Here is a 15,723-nt window from a genome sequence, read left to right as displayed (position 1 = left end):
TGAAATGTTTTTTTAAAGGTGAGATGGGGCTGGGCACAGCGGCTCACGCTTGTAATCCCAGCACTCTGGAAGGCCGAGGTGGGCAGATCACTTGAGGCCAGGAGCTCAAGACCAGCCTGAGAAACATGGCAAAACCCCATCTCCACTAAAAATACAAAAATTAGCTGGGTGTGGTGGCACACTCCTGTAATCCCAGCTACTTGGGTGGCTGAGGAGGCAGGAGAATCGCTTGAACCCAGGAGGCGGAGGTTGCAGGGAGTCAAGATCGCACGACTGCACTCCAGCCTGGGCAACAGACAGAGGCTCTGTCTCTAAATATATATATAAAATATAATATATAAATATATATAATATATAAAATATGTAAATATATATATAAATATATATATATGTATATGTGAGATGGTGGATTCCACATTAAGAATTAAGCAATAGCATTACTAAATAATTCACAGGCAAGACATTCATGTGCTAACAGTATCACTGATGTGAATTTTATAAAATTAAGACCTTTAACATGTAGTAGAATATTTACAACTCTTTGGGATGCAATAGGAGGTACCCATGAACAATACTTTGATTCACTTAAATTTCTCTGATCGTCTCAAGGTAAAATACTTTTAAAAGAGCTGTAAACTGGCCAGGCGTGGTGGCTCACACCTATAATCCCAGCACTCTGGGAGGCCGAGGCAGGCAGATCACGAGGTCAGGAGTTCAAGACCAGCCTGGCCAACATAGTGAATCCCCGTCTCTACTAAAAGTACAAAAATTAGCTGGGCATGGTGGCGGGCACCTGTAGTCCCAGCTACTTGGGAGGCTGAGGCAGGAGAATCGCTTGAACCCGGGAGGTGATGGTTGCAGTGAGCCGAGATCACGCCACTGCACTCCAGCTGGGGTTGGGGGGGTGGGGGGGCGGGTGGACACAGAAAGACTCTTGTCTCAAAAAAAAAAAAAAACAAGCTGTAAACTTAAATGTGAATTTTATGTGTATTTTTTGCACAAAGAGCAAGTATTCCACATTTTCTGACCTTTCTGAGATTGTAAATGGCCACTAGTAAACTTCAAAGAAATAAATACATCTCATTTGAATTTTCAGAGTGAAAGTTATAGTTCATCACTGAGACAGAAAGGAACTACTTTCAGAGACTTATAGTATGAAGAGTGCATATAAAAATGGTTATTTGCAAATATTTTCATCATTATATGACTATGTTGCCAAAAACTATTAATAGTGTGACACCTACAAACACTTTCACATCTACACAACTAAAAAACTTGTAAGCAGAATTTTTCTAACTTGATTTAAAATCTTTGAAAGAATTTCAATAAGCTTCGAACCTATTTGTTTTTTATGTGTTTTTGTTGTTGCTGTTAGAGACGGGGTCTTGCTCTGTCACCCAGGCTGGAGTTCAGTGCCACAATCATAGCTCACTGTAACCTTGAACTCCAGCCCCTACTTATTAACAAAGTAAATGTGTAGCACCTTCTGATTAACATGCAAAAATGACAGATTCACATCAAGAAAATGGATATTTACCAGCTAGATTTAAATAAAAAAAATATCTTTGCAAAATTGGTAAATAGGATTGAAAATTTTAGTAGGTATAGTTTTCTTCCCATCTGAATCTGCTTCTCTAGAAGGTATCTTTTTCAGCTCTAACAGCCCTTAAGACCAAATATTGAAATAAACTGAAATTAGAACCAGAATTTTGAATCATTCAAAAGGTGTTAAAATAAGGTTTTCAAAAATAGTAAATGTCCAAAAAATTTCATTTAAAAAATATTGCTTTTTGAAAAAGTGCATTATAAATTATATATAACATATTCTACTTCAACATCATCTCATGCTGCTCTTGATCATATTGCTCTTTTTAAAAATGAGTATATTACACTTATATATGTATAAAATATATATAAACAAATATAAATTATATTTCATATATTCTATTTCAACATTATCTCATACTTCTTGTGTGTATATTTTATAATGTGTATGTTATTACTCAGAAAAATTTATTATTACTTTAAGCATATAAATAAACATATTTGGGGGTAGGTGCTTACAGGGATTGGAAACTACCATTAAAGGGCAGGAGGTCTACGACCATCCAGGAATAGGGAAGAAGACAACCATAAAAAGCAAACAAGAGAGCACTAAGAAGGAAAAGTAGCACAGACAATGTGACACACACACACATGGACTGCCCAACACAACGCAATGCAGTAATAGAAAACTTGTTCTGGGATAATCCAAGCCTGAGACAATGCTAAGGGGACAGAATCTCAGCAGCAAACAGCAACCAACATAAAAACAAGCAAGTGCACAGCACAGGCAGGGCAATATTCAAACTGGTTCATTCCTTCATCAAGAATTTATTGGCTCTTAGGCATTCCTGAAGAAGAATTAGGAAGGAGGCTTACCCTCATAGCCATCAAGACTTAAAACTATGAGAACTAAAGCAATGTGGGGCTGGTGCTAAGACAGAAAAACACAACAAAGGGACAACGAAGTAAGCCAGCAAACAGATTCACATATATTGGAGAACTTAATCTATAACAGACATAAAGTTAAATATTCAATAAATGTTGCTGGAATAATTTAAAAAAAAGAATTTCTTGGCTCTTTATTTTGTGTATCTGTGGTAGATACTGGAAAAAACCACGAACTTGGCAGAGAATTTGCCTTTGAGGAGATCGTAGGGCAGTGAAGAAATTAGGCATGTAAACATGACTAAAGAGCAGTGTGATCAACTGAATTTCAATGATCTCTGCAGGAAAAAAAAAAAAAATTGGGACCAGGAACTGTCTGCAGCAAGACACTCATCCCTAGACACATTTATCAATCTCCTAGTTAGTAAGACTTTGTGATTAAGTGTATAACGCTCTTGACTAGAACTTTATATAGTTTACTTTCTAATTAAATTAAGCACAGTTCTATAGTATATACAGCAAACACAGACCTATGTTGGGGCCCTGATATATTTCCAATTTCCCAATATTTGAAAGTGTTTTTGTTCAGATCTAGTTGCTATTTCTCTTCTACTCAGATGGTCCCCTCCTCTGAGACGCTCATCATTCTTGCTTCATGTTAGCCTGTACTGAACTGCTTGCCTCCTGAGTCTAAGGCCTTGTCTTCAGCCTCTGTGTATGCCCTAATCAGAGTTACAATGTTGTCACCACCTACATCATAGGGGCATTTTCTCCCTTCCGATATCCTCTGCACAAAGACTACTGTGCATTACTGATCATTAGGGAGTGCTTCTCTTTTCAGGCCAGAGACCCTGTGGCCCTCTGACTTTCCTGAATCTCAGCACCCTGCATTTTCTGGCCAGTTAACTCGGCATTCTGTCTGCACTTGAGGAGCTGGTAGAGTGGTTTTTAAATGCTCTCATTTAATAGAAGAATAACATAGACTAAGTTCAACAATGCCAAACTTTCTAGATCTGCAGCAGGTCAGGAATTTTACTGCTCTACCATTTCAGACCAACAGTCACGTCAGCTACATTAACATTCACTTTAACCTTATAGTCGAAATAATAACAATATTTTTAACCAGTACAATAATGTAACTTCATACCTTGTGAGAATTCGGTTTCCTTCCCTTTTCTCATCATACATATTATATTGTACAAATCCATATTCAGCCTGATATTTTTCAAATGTTTTTACTTTTCCACATAAAACATCAAATCTATGCTATTATCCAAAGAATAATGGATGAGTATTTTGAATGAAACACTTCCAATGTATTCAATTATTTCATTAAAAAATTATCTCTCACACACACACACTATATGTCTAGTTGTCTACTAAGCATAAGAAATATAAAGATCACTTCTCTTCTTTGGAGCTCACAGTATGGTGAAGGGGACAGATATGACAACAAATAATTTGATACGTAAGACAACATGATAAGCAGATCAACGGCCAAGGCCATTCAGACAAGGGAAGGAACACTCACTCTGCTTGGGAAAGTAGCAGAGGACTTCACAGAAGAGGTGATGCTGGGGCTGAGTCTTCAAGGGAAAACAGTCTTCTAGATGAACAAAAGAAAGAGCATTTCAGACAGAGAGAAATGCATGCTTACTATGTGCAAAGGGCAGAAGAAGCCTGCAGTGCTCAGTCAGTGTTACAGAAGGAGAATATAAGAGTTGGGAGAGAAGAGGCTAGAAAAAGTAGATGAGGACACCTCTCTTAAGGAGCTTGGTATACAACAGAAGCCATCTGTTTGCTACCCAGGAGGCTCTGAACAGCCACTGGAAGACCTTAGTCAGGGGTGCTGCATGATTAGATTCGTGTTTTCTAAGATCAGTTTGACTGCAGCTTGAGAAATAAACTGGAAGAGGCAAGATGGAAGCCAAGGGAAGCAGGTGTGACACTCTCGCCTAGTCCAGCTTAGAAATGCTAAAAGGCTGGACAAAAGGAGTGACAGGACAATTGAAAGGAGAGAATAGATTTAAGAGGCATTTCAGAGGCAAAATCAACAAGACCTGGTGACAGGATGGACATGGGGTGTGAGTAAGAAAGCCATGTCTATTAAGACTCCTGGGTTTCTGGAGATGACCAAATCCTCCCCACAACAAAATTATTGCTCCCTAGCTGTGTTGCCATCTGCCAACTTTCAACCCACAGCAAATTTCATTTCCAAAGCAGAAACCATGAGTAAACAGAAATAATTTCTAACTTATAAGATACCAGATCTTAAAACTCATTAGGGGCTGATACATGCAGTGATGGTAACCAATCAGTGGAGTGAAAATATTTAAATCATAAAAGGTTTCCCTCCACTAACCACCAAAAGCTACAAAGTGTCCAACATAAAATTCTAGAGTGGGTAAAGGAAGTCATGATGAAGTGAGATAATATTCTTAGGGAATTCTGTATCCAAAGCAAATACCAACAAATAAATTAACAGTCCCCAAGTCTCCATGAGCCTGCCAGGACCGACCAGGTCATGACAGGACATAATGAAATACAGTGTTCACTCCCAGCGAGTTTACCTTCCTCTCACACTCAGTCGGAGCACAGTTCCTCATAAATATTTAGCTTAAATTGCAAAGTAGACAGATCAACTTGTCATATTAACACCAGGAAGTTAAGCTGAAAATCACAGGCTGATAGCCTCCATTTTAATTAATATTCTACTATTCACACTTCTATTGGTTTTTAAAGATGGTTTTATATAAGGTATTTCATAATTACAATTTTAAAATGCAGTCTGTATTCACGTTAATGTACAATTTCAACTAATTTTTGACAAGGGAAAAATACACATACTTTGCTTTACTCTCATATAAAACACTGATTATTTGGTTGTAGTAATCCAGATTTAAGATGTTGACGAGTCTTCGTAAAGGACTTCATCTACCTTCATGTCGTTTTCATTCACTGGGACCTGGAGGCAAATCTGTTCTTTGAAAGCCAACGCCAGGGTGTAGGGCTTTACTTCCTGATGCTGCAAACAGCGCTTCAAATAGGCATCATAGTAGCCCTTGCCCCTCCCCAGTCGGTTGCCATGTTTGTCAAACCCAAGGCCTGGCATGAAGATGAGATCAAGTCCCCCTGCGGAAAAGAGGAACAAATTTAAGAGGATTAATTGTTTCTGAAAGATCATTTCAGGATGTGTTTTTTGTTTTGTAATGACATCTATTCTTTCTCTGATTTCTAAAAACAATGTGTGACCATTAATATCCAAAAAGCACAGAGTTGGACAAAAAAGGAAATAAAACTTACTCAGCAACTCAGTTAAGTCTCTTATTCATCCTCAACAGATCTTTTACATATATCTGTACAAAAGTGCCAGATTCCCAGGCCTCATTCATAACTAGTTAAATCAAGAGAATCTCCAGGGGGCCCTCTTTTTTCTAGCATCCTGGTGATTCTCCATACCTGTCAGGTTTGGAAATCAATGCCCCAGGATAATGACAGTTGGAGGGCAGGAGAGGGTCAAGGAGGAGCCATAAAGGACAGAGCTGTTTCTCAGGGTCAGTGAGCAGAAAGAGATTCCACTGCCAGGCATACCAAGCAGTTCAGACAGCCTACTCCCTCCTCATTTCCCCTCCCATTGAAGAGGCAAGGCCAGGCTGCCAGGCTTCCCCAGACTCATGTGAGAGCAGGCTTTGACCTACTCAGGGAAAGGTACAAGATGGGGACCCACAACTAGTCCTCTGGCTAGAACTCTCTCAAGTAACACGAAGACCAGAACTGGCTATGACATTATCAGGACAGAATGCTGGAGCTCAGGGTGGGAGGCAGGGTCCTGGAGGCTATAAAAACCCAACTGCAGTAAGGTTGTGTGGGGATTCCCATGAAGACGGCAATAAAGGTCACTAGGTGAAGGACCTCCATGAAGGAATGGTACTCCAGCCTCTGGCAAGAAACATGGGGTACCAGTGTCAGCATAAGAGCCACATTACATGTCAAACCCAGTGGTCCGCCCTGTGGCCTCCTTATACTGAGTCTTGGCCTCCTGACAGCTGTCCTAGGGGCTTCTGGGTGACCTATAGCTTAGTCGTGGACTAACCATTCATATAGCATTTGCTGGCAAGATATACCAGGGTTGGAAGCCATGAATTCTCCATAACAGCGTGTTCAGAGTAGAGAAGATCAGACTGCCAACATGGCTGGCCCCCGCTATCAGCAGATACTCTGACTACCTGCAGAACTGTGAGGTGAACTCAGCTTCTCTCTGGCTCCCAGCATATACCTGGTCACCCCTGCCTGCCAAAATCCAGCAAAGCATGCCTCAGATTACAGTAATGACCTTCCCCTGTAAACCTGCCTGTCTATTCCAATCCCAACTTGCTAAAAAGGTCCTGGTCACTGACCCTTGTCTTTCTTCCCTGTCCCTGTCCAGCTCATTTGTCCCTCTTGGGATTGACAGTGGACTGTGAATTTTGACTTTACTCCCCGTGTCCTCTTTCTGTTGCCAGAGCACCATCAGGCTTGAAGTTCAGTTCTGTCTTCTATACCTAGAACACACAATGCGCAAACGTTTCTAAGGATTCCTGCCTCTTTACAGTATGGCAAGGTGCTCTGTAAGGTCCTCTGGAGGACACACAGTCTCTTCCCTTCATGAGATGGCAGTTCAGTTAGTACAAAATATAACCGCATGTAATATCCACTCCAATGCACGGCAGCAGCCTCTGCCAAATGCCCCAAAAGCAACAGAGACAAATACTAGAGACCCCAGCAGGGTGAGAGCAAATGCTGGGTGGTCAGGGAAGAATTCACGGAAAACTCAACTCGACCTGGATTTTTAAGATGTGTCAGAGTTGGGTCTAAGTATCTTTCAGAAACCAAAAGAAGGGTAGCAAGAGCCAAGTGAGGGAGTAGGGAGTGGGGAGCAGTTTACTTGCTTGGACAGAAGGATTAAGCTGAGGAGTAGCAGAAGACATGAGTGTAGAGTTCACCAGGTACAGGCATGGAGATTTGGGGTCAAAGGCACAGAGACCCCCTAGAACACAATAGCAAAAAACCAAATAACCCAAATAAAAACTGGGCAAAAGACTTAAACAGGACGGGCACGGTGGCTCATGCTTGCAATCCCAGCACTTTGGGAGGCAGAGGTGGGTGGAGATAGAGATCATCCTGGCTAACACGGTGAAATCCCGTCTCTACTAAAAATACAAAATATTAGCCGGGCATGGTGGAGGGCACCTGTAGTCCCAGCTACTCCGGAGGCTGAGACAGGAGAATGGTATGAACCCAGGAGGTGGAGCTATTGCGCCACTGCACTCCAGCCTGGGTGACAGAGTGAGACTCCATCTCAAAAAAAAAAAAAAAAAAAAGACTTAAACAGACATTTGTCCAAACAAGACATACAAATGGCCAACAGGCATATGAAAATATACTCAACATTACTGATCATCAGGGAAATACAAATCAAAACTTCAATGAAATACCACCCCACATTCATGAGGATGTCCAATATCCAAAAAATAGAAAACCACAGATGTTGGCAAGGATGTGGAGAAATTAGAACCCTTGTACACTGCTGGTGGGGGGTGTAAAATAATGCAGCCATTAAAGAAAAGAGTATATGGGTTCCTCAACAAATTAAAAGTAGAACTACCATATGGCCCAGCAATCCCACTTCTGGGTATTTATCCAAAAGGATTGAAGTCAGGGTCTTAAAGAGATATTTGCACTCCCACATTCATTGCACCATTATTCCCAAGTGCCAAGATACGGAAACAAGTATGCATCGATGGATGAATGAACAAACCAAATGTGGTACATACATTTAATGAATATTATTCAGCCATATCAAAGAAGGAAATTCTGCAATATGCAACCCATGGATAAGCCTGGAGGATATTATGCCAAGTGAAATCAGTCAGTCACAAAAAGACAAATACTTCATGATGCCACTTACATGTGGTATCTAGAGTAGTCAAAATCTTAGAAACAGAAAGTAGAATGTTGGTTACCAGGCGCAGGAAAAAGGGGGAGACAGAGAGTTGCCATTCAGTGGATACAGAGTTTCATGCATGGAAGATGAGGAAGTTCTAGAGATCTGCTGTACAACTGTGCTTACAGTTAACAATACTTTCCCAGACACTTACAACTTTTAGGAGGGTAGATCTCACACTATATGTTATTTACCATAATAAAAAAATTAAAAAAGCAAAGAGACCAAAAGAGAAGCCAGGAGAATAGTCAGGATTCCCACCAGAGTCAATACACAAGAAAGAAAAGGCAGAATTTTGGAACATCCACATTTAGGCAGTTGGAGGAAAAGAAAGAAGAAATGAAACAGAAATAAGAAAACAACGTTCTCAAATCCCTTGAGTGAGAGTTAATCTGCTCCCTCTTTTCTTGTTACTCCCTGTACTTTGATCACAGCTCTCACTGAAGTCTACCTTGTACCACAGTTGATGGTACACGTCTCTGTCTCCCTCACCGGACAGAAAATTTCTTTTAGGGCCATAATTTTTCCAAGTCCTCTTTCATCCTTGGATTTTAATAGAATTTTAGGCCAAAGAAACCCTGAAAAATGAATATTTTGCCTACAGAATGGATCAATCCTAGCATGACATCCCCTATTTTAATAATTCCGAAGTACATAAATTTGGCTCAAAGAGGCAAAAAAATAAAATAAAATAATAAAAAATAACTTTGTATAGGCTGCTTTTTCAAAATGAGTTTTACATTTGAGAAGCAAGACGAGAATGGTTTTGGATTCCCAGGTAACTAAGGCTCGGAAAGAGCCCTTCCTAGGTGGAGGTCCTTACATCGTACATGTGGTGTTGTTATTGTAGCCCTGCCCACAGAACTGTTCCTGCTGCTCCCTTCAACCATGGGGATCACAGGTTGCTCCTGGCCTCAGGTCCTTAAGATATACTTTCTAGTCTGCTCCCACTTCTGCTACTTGTTAAATCCAAGTGTTTTCCCTGAAACACTTCGTGTATTCTTCGCTTATTTGTTGTCACCCTTGAAGCTCTTCCTGTGCCTTACCACCATCCCCACATGCATCACCCACCCCACACACACTCCTGGGGCTCCTCACACTTTGGGAACACTATGCTGGATGTTTTTCCTCCTCAAAGGTGACAACTCAGTGGGGCTTAAAAATCATGCAGAGGCTCAGGCCGGGCGCGGTGGCTCATGCTTGTAATCCCAGCACTTTGGGAGGCCGAGGCGGGCGGATCACGAGGTCAGGAGATCGAGACCACGGTGAAACCCCGTCTCTACTAAAAATACAAAAAAATTAGCCGGGCGTAGTGGCGGGCGCCTGTAGTCCCAGCTACTCGGAGAGGCTAAGGCAGGAGAATGGCGTGAACCCTGGAGGTGGAGCTTGCAGTGAGCCGAGATCGCGCCACTGCACTTCAGCCTGGGCGACAGAGTGAGACTCCGTCTCAAAAAAAAAAAAATCATGCAGAGGCTCAACAAGCTTCCCTCACACACACTGGTCCCACTAATAGAGGTAGACACGAGAGACACCTTCACACACTACAAGGTCAGAATTCAATAGGGGAGACAGAAGAAAAACCTTAGTCCGTGCACAGTTCTTCATATGCCTCTGGCATCGCCCTGTTTTCAAATCACCAAGGGCTTATTAATAGCATCCACTGACAGTGCAATGTGCAAGAGCCAACCTGCTCTGATTTTGTTTAATCCTGTGTGCACTTGCTTCACATTCTGTACTAGTGGGCACAGAGCTCTCTAGATGTCATAAGATTGTTCTGCAGAGTCATGGTTTGTTGAGTGTTTTTCTCCAGGCTTCGCTGGCTTTCCAATGTGATCTTGCATTCCAAAACTGCAAAGCTAACCTTTGGAAAACTCACCCAACCCCACACACTGCATTTATTTGCGCAAAAACATCTTCTGTCTTTTCATTTGGTGCTGGCTCTGAAACAGCAGTGCCCTCTGGAGGCAGTCTGATGTGGTGATTAAGGGCATGGGCCCTCAGGCTATTTCTTAGCTGTGTGATCACAGGCAAGCTACTGCAATCTCTGTGCTTCCATTTGTTTTCTCATCTGTAAAATGGAGCTGGTCATGAAAACTGTATTAGATAATGCAACATATCTGTTCACAACAATTATATTTATTAGGATAACTTTCTATTTTTTTAAAAAGAAATCTCAGGCAGTATTTCTTGAACCAGGTGGCAAGGAAAGGGGTATAGTTTCTCCAATATTTCAAGTATTTTTTGACCAGAGCTTTTACAATCTTACCTTAGAACTGGCTCTTACATGTTCTCTCAGCAAAGAGGTTCAGCAGAGCCAAAAAGAGAGGAAGAAAACCAGGGGAGAATGAGGTTATAGAATGCAGATTAGCACATTTTTCCTACAAAGGACCAGAGAGTAAATAATTTAGGCTTTGTAGGCCTTAGGGTCTCTGTCAGAACATAACTCTGCTGTGTAGTATGAAAGCAACCAAAGACAAATGTAAACGAATGAGTGTGGCTGTGTTCTGATAAAATGTTATTTACAAAAACAGGTGGAGGGCCAGATTTGGCCCGTGGGGCTGCAATGTGATAACCCCCATCACAGAACATAAGGAAAGAGAATTTCAGGGAGAGAGAAGTAGACACAGTGTCAAATGTGGCAGAATGGACAAGTAAGGTAAGGACATAAAAATATCTATTAGATTTGGCAACTAGGGAATCACCGGGGCAAGGATAATATAAGTGGAGAGATGGGGACAGATGCTGAGCTGCAGAATCTTCGTTGACCAGGAAAAAAGCCTAGGTAGTAGGCCCTGAAAAAAATGAAGAAGTAAGATTCTATAAATGCCTCTACTTCCTGAGACAGAAGTATTAGGCTCTGAGGATTCAGTTCACCGTCACAAAACATTCTTATTAATTCTGGCAGCGAGGCAGCCTGGGCCCCTGACACCTCCTAAGATGTCCTGAACTCAGACTCCCTGTCCTGAGCTTTTCAGAATATAATCAGTTCAGCTAGTGGACTGTCTTTACTGTAATACTGAAGAGAAGGCTGAAAATAAGTGTTAGAGCCCACGAGGTATGTGGGCACCTTCCTACCTGCACACCTTTGCTCCTGCGACACCGTTCTTCATTCCTGTAAAGGCTTTCTACTCTTTTTGTTAACTTATTTATCATAACAACCAGAATATCACAAATCTTAAACTTCCATTGAGTCCTCCCAGTCCATGCAGTTTGGTGTGACTAGCTCTTATCCTATACTGTAAGAATGCCTGTGGTCCATTAAGCAGTAGGAATCCTTCTCCCTTTCTTCTAGGAACAGAGCTTTTGTCTTTCCCCAGAGAATTTGAGCTCAGTTCTGTTTACCGTGAAAAAAAGAATGACAGTGAAGGATGTAAGGGATATAATGAGTAGTCCTCTTGCTGTATTTATTTTAGCTTCCTGACTATATCCAAAGAGTGACTTGTTCAGATTATCCCATGAGACACCTAACTCTTAACCAAAGTCCTGCTTCTAGAAGAGAAGGAGAGCACAGAAACTAACATTTGTAAAGTGCCTACAATGTGTCAGGCAAGATGCCATATCCTGGAAAGAGAAGGCTGAATAAAACCAGCTGGTCAGTACATCTACCTAGAGAGGCAGGAGGGTGGGAACTATTATCCCCATTTCACAAAAGAATAAACTGATGCTCAGAGAGGTCAAATTACTCCCTAAAGTCATTCAACTCATAAGAGACTCAACTCATAAGAGACTCAGCTCATAAGAGGTGAAGCTGAGGGCTTGCTGTTCCAGATGGATAATATACATGGCTCCTATTACCAAAAGATACAAATGAGATTAAGTAAAGATATGGTGGAAACACAACAAGGCCAAGCATCTTAGAGGTAGTACAGGAGAGGGGTTAAGTGTGTAGGATTCTAGACAGGCTGCCTGGGTCTGAATCCAGCACTACCACTTATTAGCTATGAAACATCATCAAAATTACCTTCACCTAAAATCTAGAATGGATAAGCATATTATGATGTAAAGAGTCTCTAAGCTATTAACACCAAATGTCAACTTAATCAACTGCTGCATGCCTACTCCTCAGGCCACGTGGGTGATTACAGAGAGACACAGGCACTTCCATCAAACATGCTACTAAAACATGAAGAAGCTGAAATCCTAAAATAAAATACAGAACCAATAATTCATGATAGCGCTTGAGGCAGAACTGTCAAAAATCAATACCATGTGTTTTGAACTCATTATGATTGCCTTAGAAAGAACAGACTGAAGCACAACCTCCTTGAATTCACTCTTCATATAAAACAGTACAGCACATACAAGGTAATAAACAAAACCATTTACATGACTGCAGTAATAAAATATATTCAACTTCTGATTATATATAAAAATTGGGTTTTTAAAAAACATGGTTCCCTGCAAATCTATAACATACTCAAGGAGGAGTTAACTGAGCCACCTATTATAGACTGTTAATTTTTAAAAATTACATTGTAAACATACCTTCACTCTTTCTGCTATGAATGTTCACAACCTATTTTGGCCATCTGGGAATATTCACACTGAATCAAACACACTGTAGTAAGAATCATCTATTAAAGACATGATCACCATAATTGATCACTTCTGCATTGTTACTATAAAATTCTTTCTTTTAACACAGATACTAACATTTGCACCAGAATACAGCGACTACATTTGTCACAAAAGCATTAGAAATAAGTACCAACACCATGTAAGGTTCTCCTAGTATCCCTGGGTGACACAGGTCATTCTGCTAATCAGTTAATGAGGTATTCAGAATATAAGACAATTTGTGTGCGTCTTATATTTAAAACCTAAGTGTATTATGGGTTCAAGGCTTTTGCTCAACCTTATGAACACTATGTGTTTAAATGAAGGAAGTAGGAGGTGACAGGAATTTAGACTCTCCTAAGTAAAGCTGAAAAAGCAAATAAGAAATGTGGATAATATTTAGTGACTTGGCTGCTGAAGATCTCACAGCAGCACTCTCCTCCTACCTAATCCAAAGAGCCTAGAAAAATATCAAGGACAAGAGGCCAGAAGTCAAGATAAAATGGGTTATAGAAACCAATCCTTCTACCCATAATACAGGTTCACCCCTATAAGGATATTTCAGGAAGGATACGAAAGAAGAGTGGCTACCTCTGAAACAAAGTATTAAAGAACAGGAGACTTGGATGAGAAGACCATTTTACACTTTCATAGTACTATTCTATATGGTTTACATTTTTATCATGCACATATGGAACCAAATTTTAAAAAATATCAACCTTACATTTTTTAAATATAAACATCAAGGACAAGAGCCTTGGAGGCAGTCCTGCACAGCAGTTATCAGTGCAGGCTTTTACAGAGACTGCCTGGGTTTGAATCCCATAACTACCATTACTAGCTAAGAAACATCAGTAAAGTTACTGAAATTCTCTTTGAAACCCAATTTCTTCTCCTTCCGATAAAAATAATGCTATCTATTTTAGAGGGACTAAATAAAGGAGGTAAAACTCTAGTAAGTGTTCAATAAATTCTAGCCGTATTATACTTGGGGATCTGAATAATGCCTATCCTCTTTCTGTTGACTCTGAAAGTTATTTCTTGAGTCATAATACTAACACTACAAGAGCTATCATGCAAACTTCCTATCAGCCCAAACCATGTGCAAGGGTGGGCCTAGCTCTCTACTGCCACCTCCTGTCAGCTAGAAATATGCAGGTGAGAGCGGTCCATAAGAAACTGCTCAAGCCTTAGGCAGAGCAGGAGCCGTGATGGCTCACTGAAATAAACACACAGTCTCCGAAACAGGTGTGATAGGAAAGCATTCCTCTGTTAGAAATAGCCTTTCTCTTTAAACGGCTCCTTTGAGGTGTATCTGTTTACAAACCAAGAAAAATGAAGTTGCTCTTTTATAATTTCTTTCAACACATTCAGCTGTGTGCTAGACACTGTGCTAAGCTCTTTGCAAACATGACCTAATTTAATCTTCCCAACAATTCTGTGAGGTATATATTGTTATCCCATTTTCAAATTGGAAAACCAAGATGATGTAATTTGCCCAAAGTCATACAGCTAGGAAATGCAGGCCTGGGAATGTGAATGGTAGAGTAGCTCTAGTGAAGTGTGGAAGCTCTTTGTTCTTTCCCTATGAAATTAAAGCAGACTGGGAGAGCTCTGCTTATTTGCCTTGGTGGTGGAATCAGTCAAAATGGATGCAGCGTCTGTACCAGTCAGGTCAGGGCCATGGTGGGGACAGATGGCACACTCAAACTAGGGAAACCAGAAAAGATTAATAAAGAGATGGAGATGCTTAGAGAAAGCAAGAGAGATGGTACAGTCCCTGGGGTAGCTGACTGTACCATCAACTTGGCCTGAAGGTGCAAGGGGCAGGGCTGGGGAGGGCATGGTTAAGAACCCGCAGAGCTGCGATGAGAAGGCTGCCTGACTGGAGTGTGGATGTGCACTGGGGGCGAGGGGTAACACCCTGCAGCCTCTGGTCTTCATTGCTGCCTGCTGATGTAGTCCACAGAGGCTGGTCTTCCCTGCCACTAAGCAAGTAGAAAAGATAGACAGTGGATCTAGAGGAGGCCAACCAAAATCACCTAGCAAAAGACCGAAATATGGTTATTATCAGTGGTTACTCCTGGCTTGGAGATTTGGGCTTTTTAAAAATTTATTCTTTATGTCTTATCTTTATAAGAACAAAGCTATTTTCCTTTAGAAAAAAATATTTTTATCAATACTCAGAAAAATTTCCAGTCTTCTTTTTGAAGATGTACTTCAAACATGCTATTTTCTTAAGTATGTTTTTTATATCTTAAGCCTACTACGTTGTCTAGAAAATAACTCCAAAATCATGTCAACAGATAATAGTAATTTGATTTACATTATTTTCTTAGTCAACATCATCATCACCATCACCATAAATAACTACAATTGTATATGAAAGAAGCAAGCTAGGTTGCTGCAGACTGAAAAGTGGGAATGGTGTCCCAATATTTTACCACTGGGGTTTGCAAACTGTAGCCTGCAAGTCAAATCTGGTCCACTGTATGATTTTGTAAATGAAGTTTCAATAGGACACAGCCATGCTCTGTCTTCACACTAAAACAGCAGAATTGAATCACTGCAACAGACACTGTATGGACTACAAAGCCCCAGATATTTACTATCTGGCCCTCTGCAGAAAAAGTACCCTGCCAATCCCTACTTTACAGCTTCTGCCATAAGGTTTTTAACAAAAAAAAAAATCTATACATCAGCTTATCCTATCTTAGCAGATATTGACGAAAATAAATCTTACTGGAAAAAAA

The 15,723-nt window shown here is 40.7% G+C and overlaps 1 protein-coding gene across 5 annotated transcripts in view; it reads right to left on the bottom strand.

Moving 5' to 3' along the window:
• Positions 1 to 5,159: 5,159 nt before the first annotated feature.
• MTHFS (methenyltetrahydrofolate synthetase) overlaps positions 5,160 to 15,723 on the bottom strand; it is a 73,270-nt gene continuing 62,706 nt past the window's right edge. For all 5 annotated transcript variants that reach the window (XM_063638650.1, XM_055277507.2, XM_063638647.1 and 2 more), the window contains one exon: positions 5,160 to 5,562. In XM_063638650.1, the coding sequence (XP_063494720.1) occupies positions 5,330 to 5,562 (233 nt within the window). In that variant the 3' untranslated portion in view covers positions 5,160 to 5,329. The remainder of the gene's footprint in view (positions 5,563 to 15,723) is intronic.

The sequence above is a fragment of the Symphalangus syndactylus genome, chromosome 5 (genome assembly GCF_028878055.3).
Source record: "Symphalangus syndactylus isolate Jambi chromosome 5, NHGRI_mSymSyn1-v2.1_pri, whole genome shotgun sequence".
Taxonomy (NCBI): domain Eukaryota; kingdom Metazoa; phylum Chordata; class Mammalia; order Primates; family Hylobatidae; genus Symphalangus; species Symphalangus syndactylus.
The sequence above is the reverse complement of the archived record's forward strand: the minus strand, read 5'-3'. Positions and strand labels throughout refer to the sequence as shown.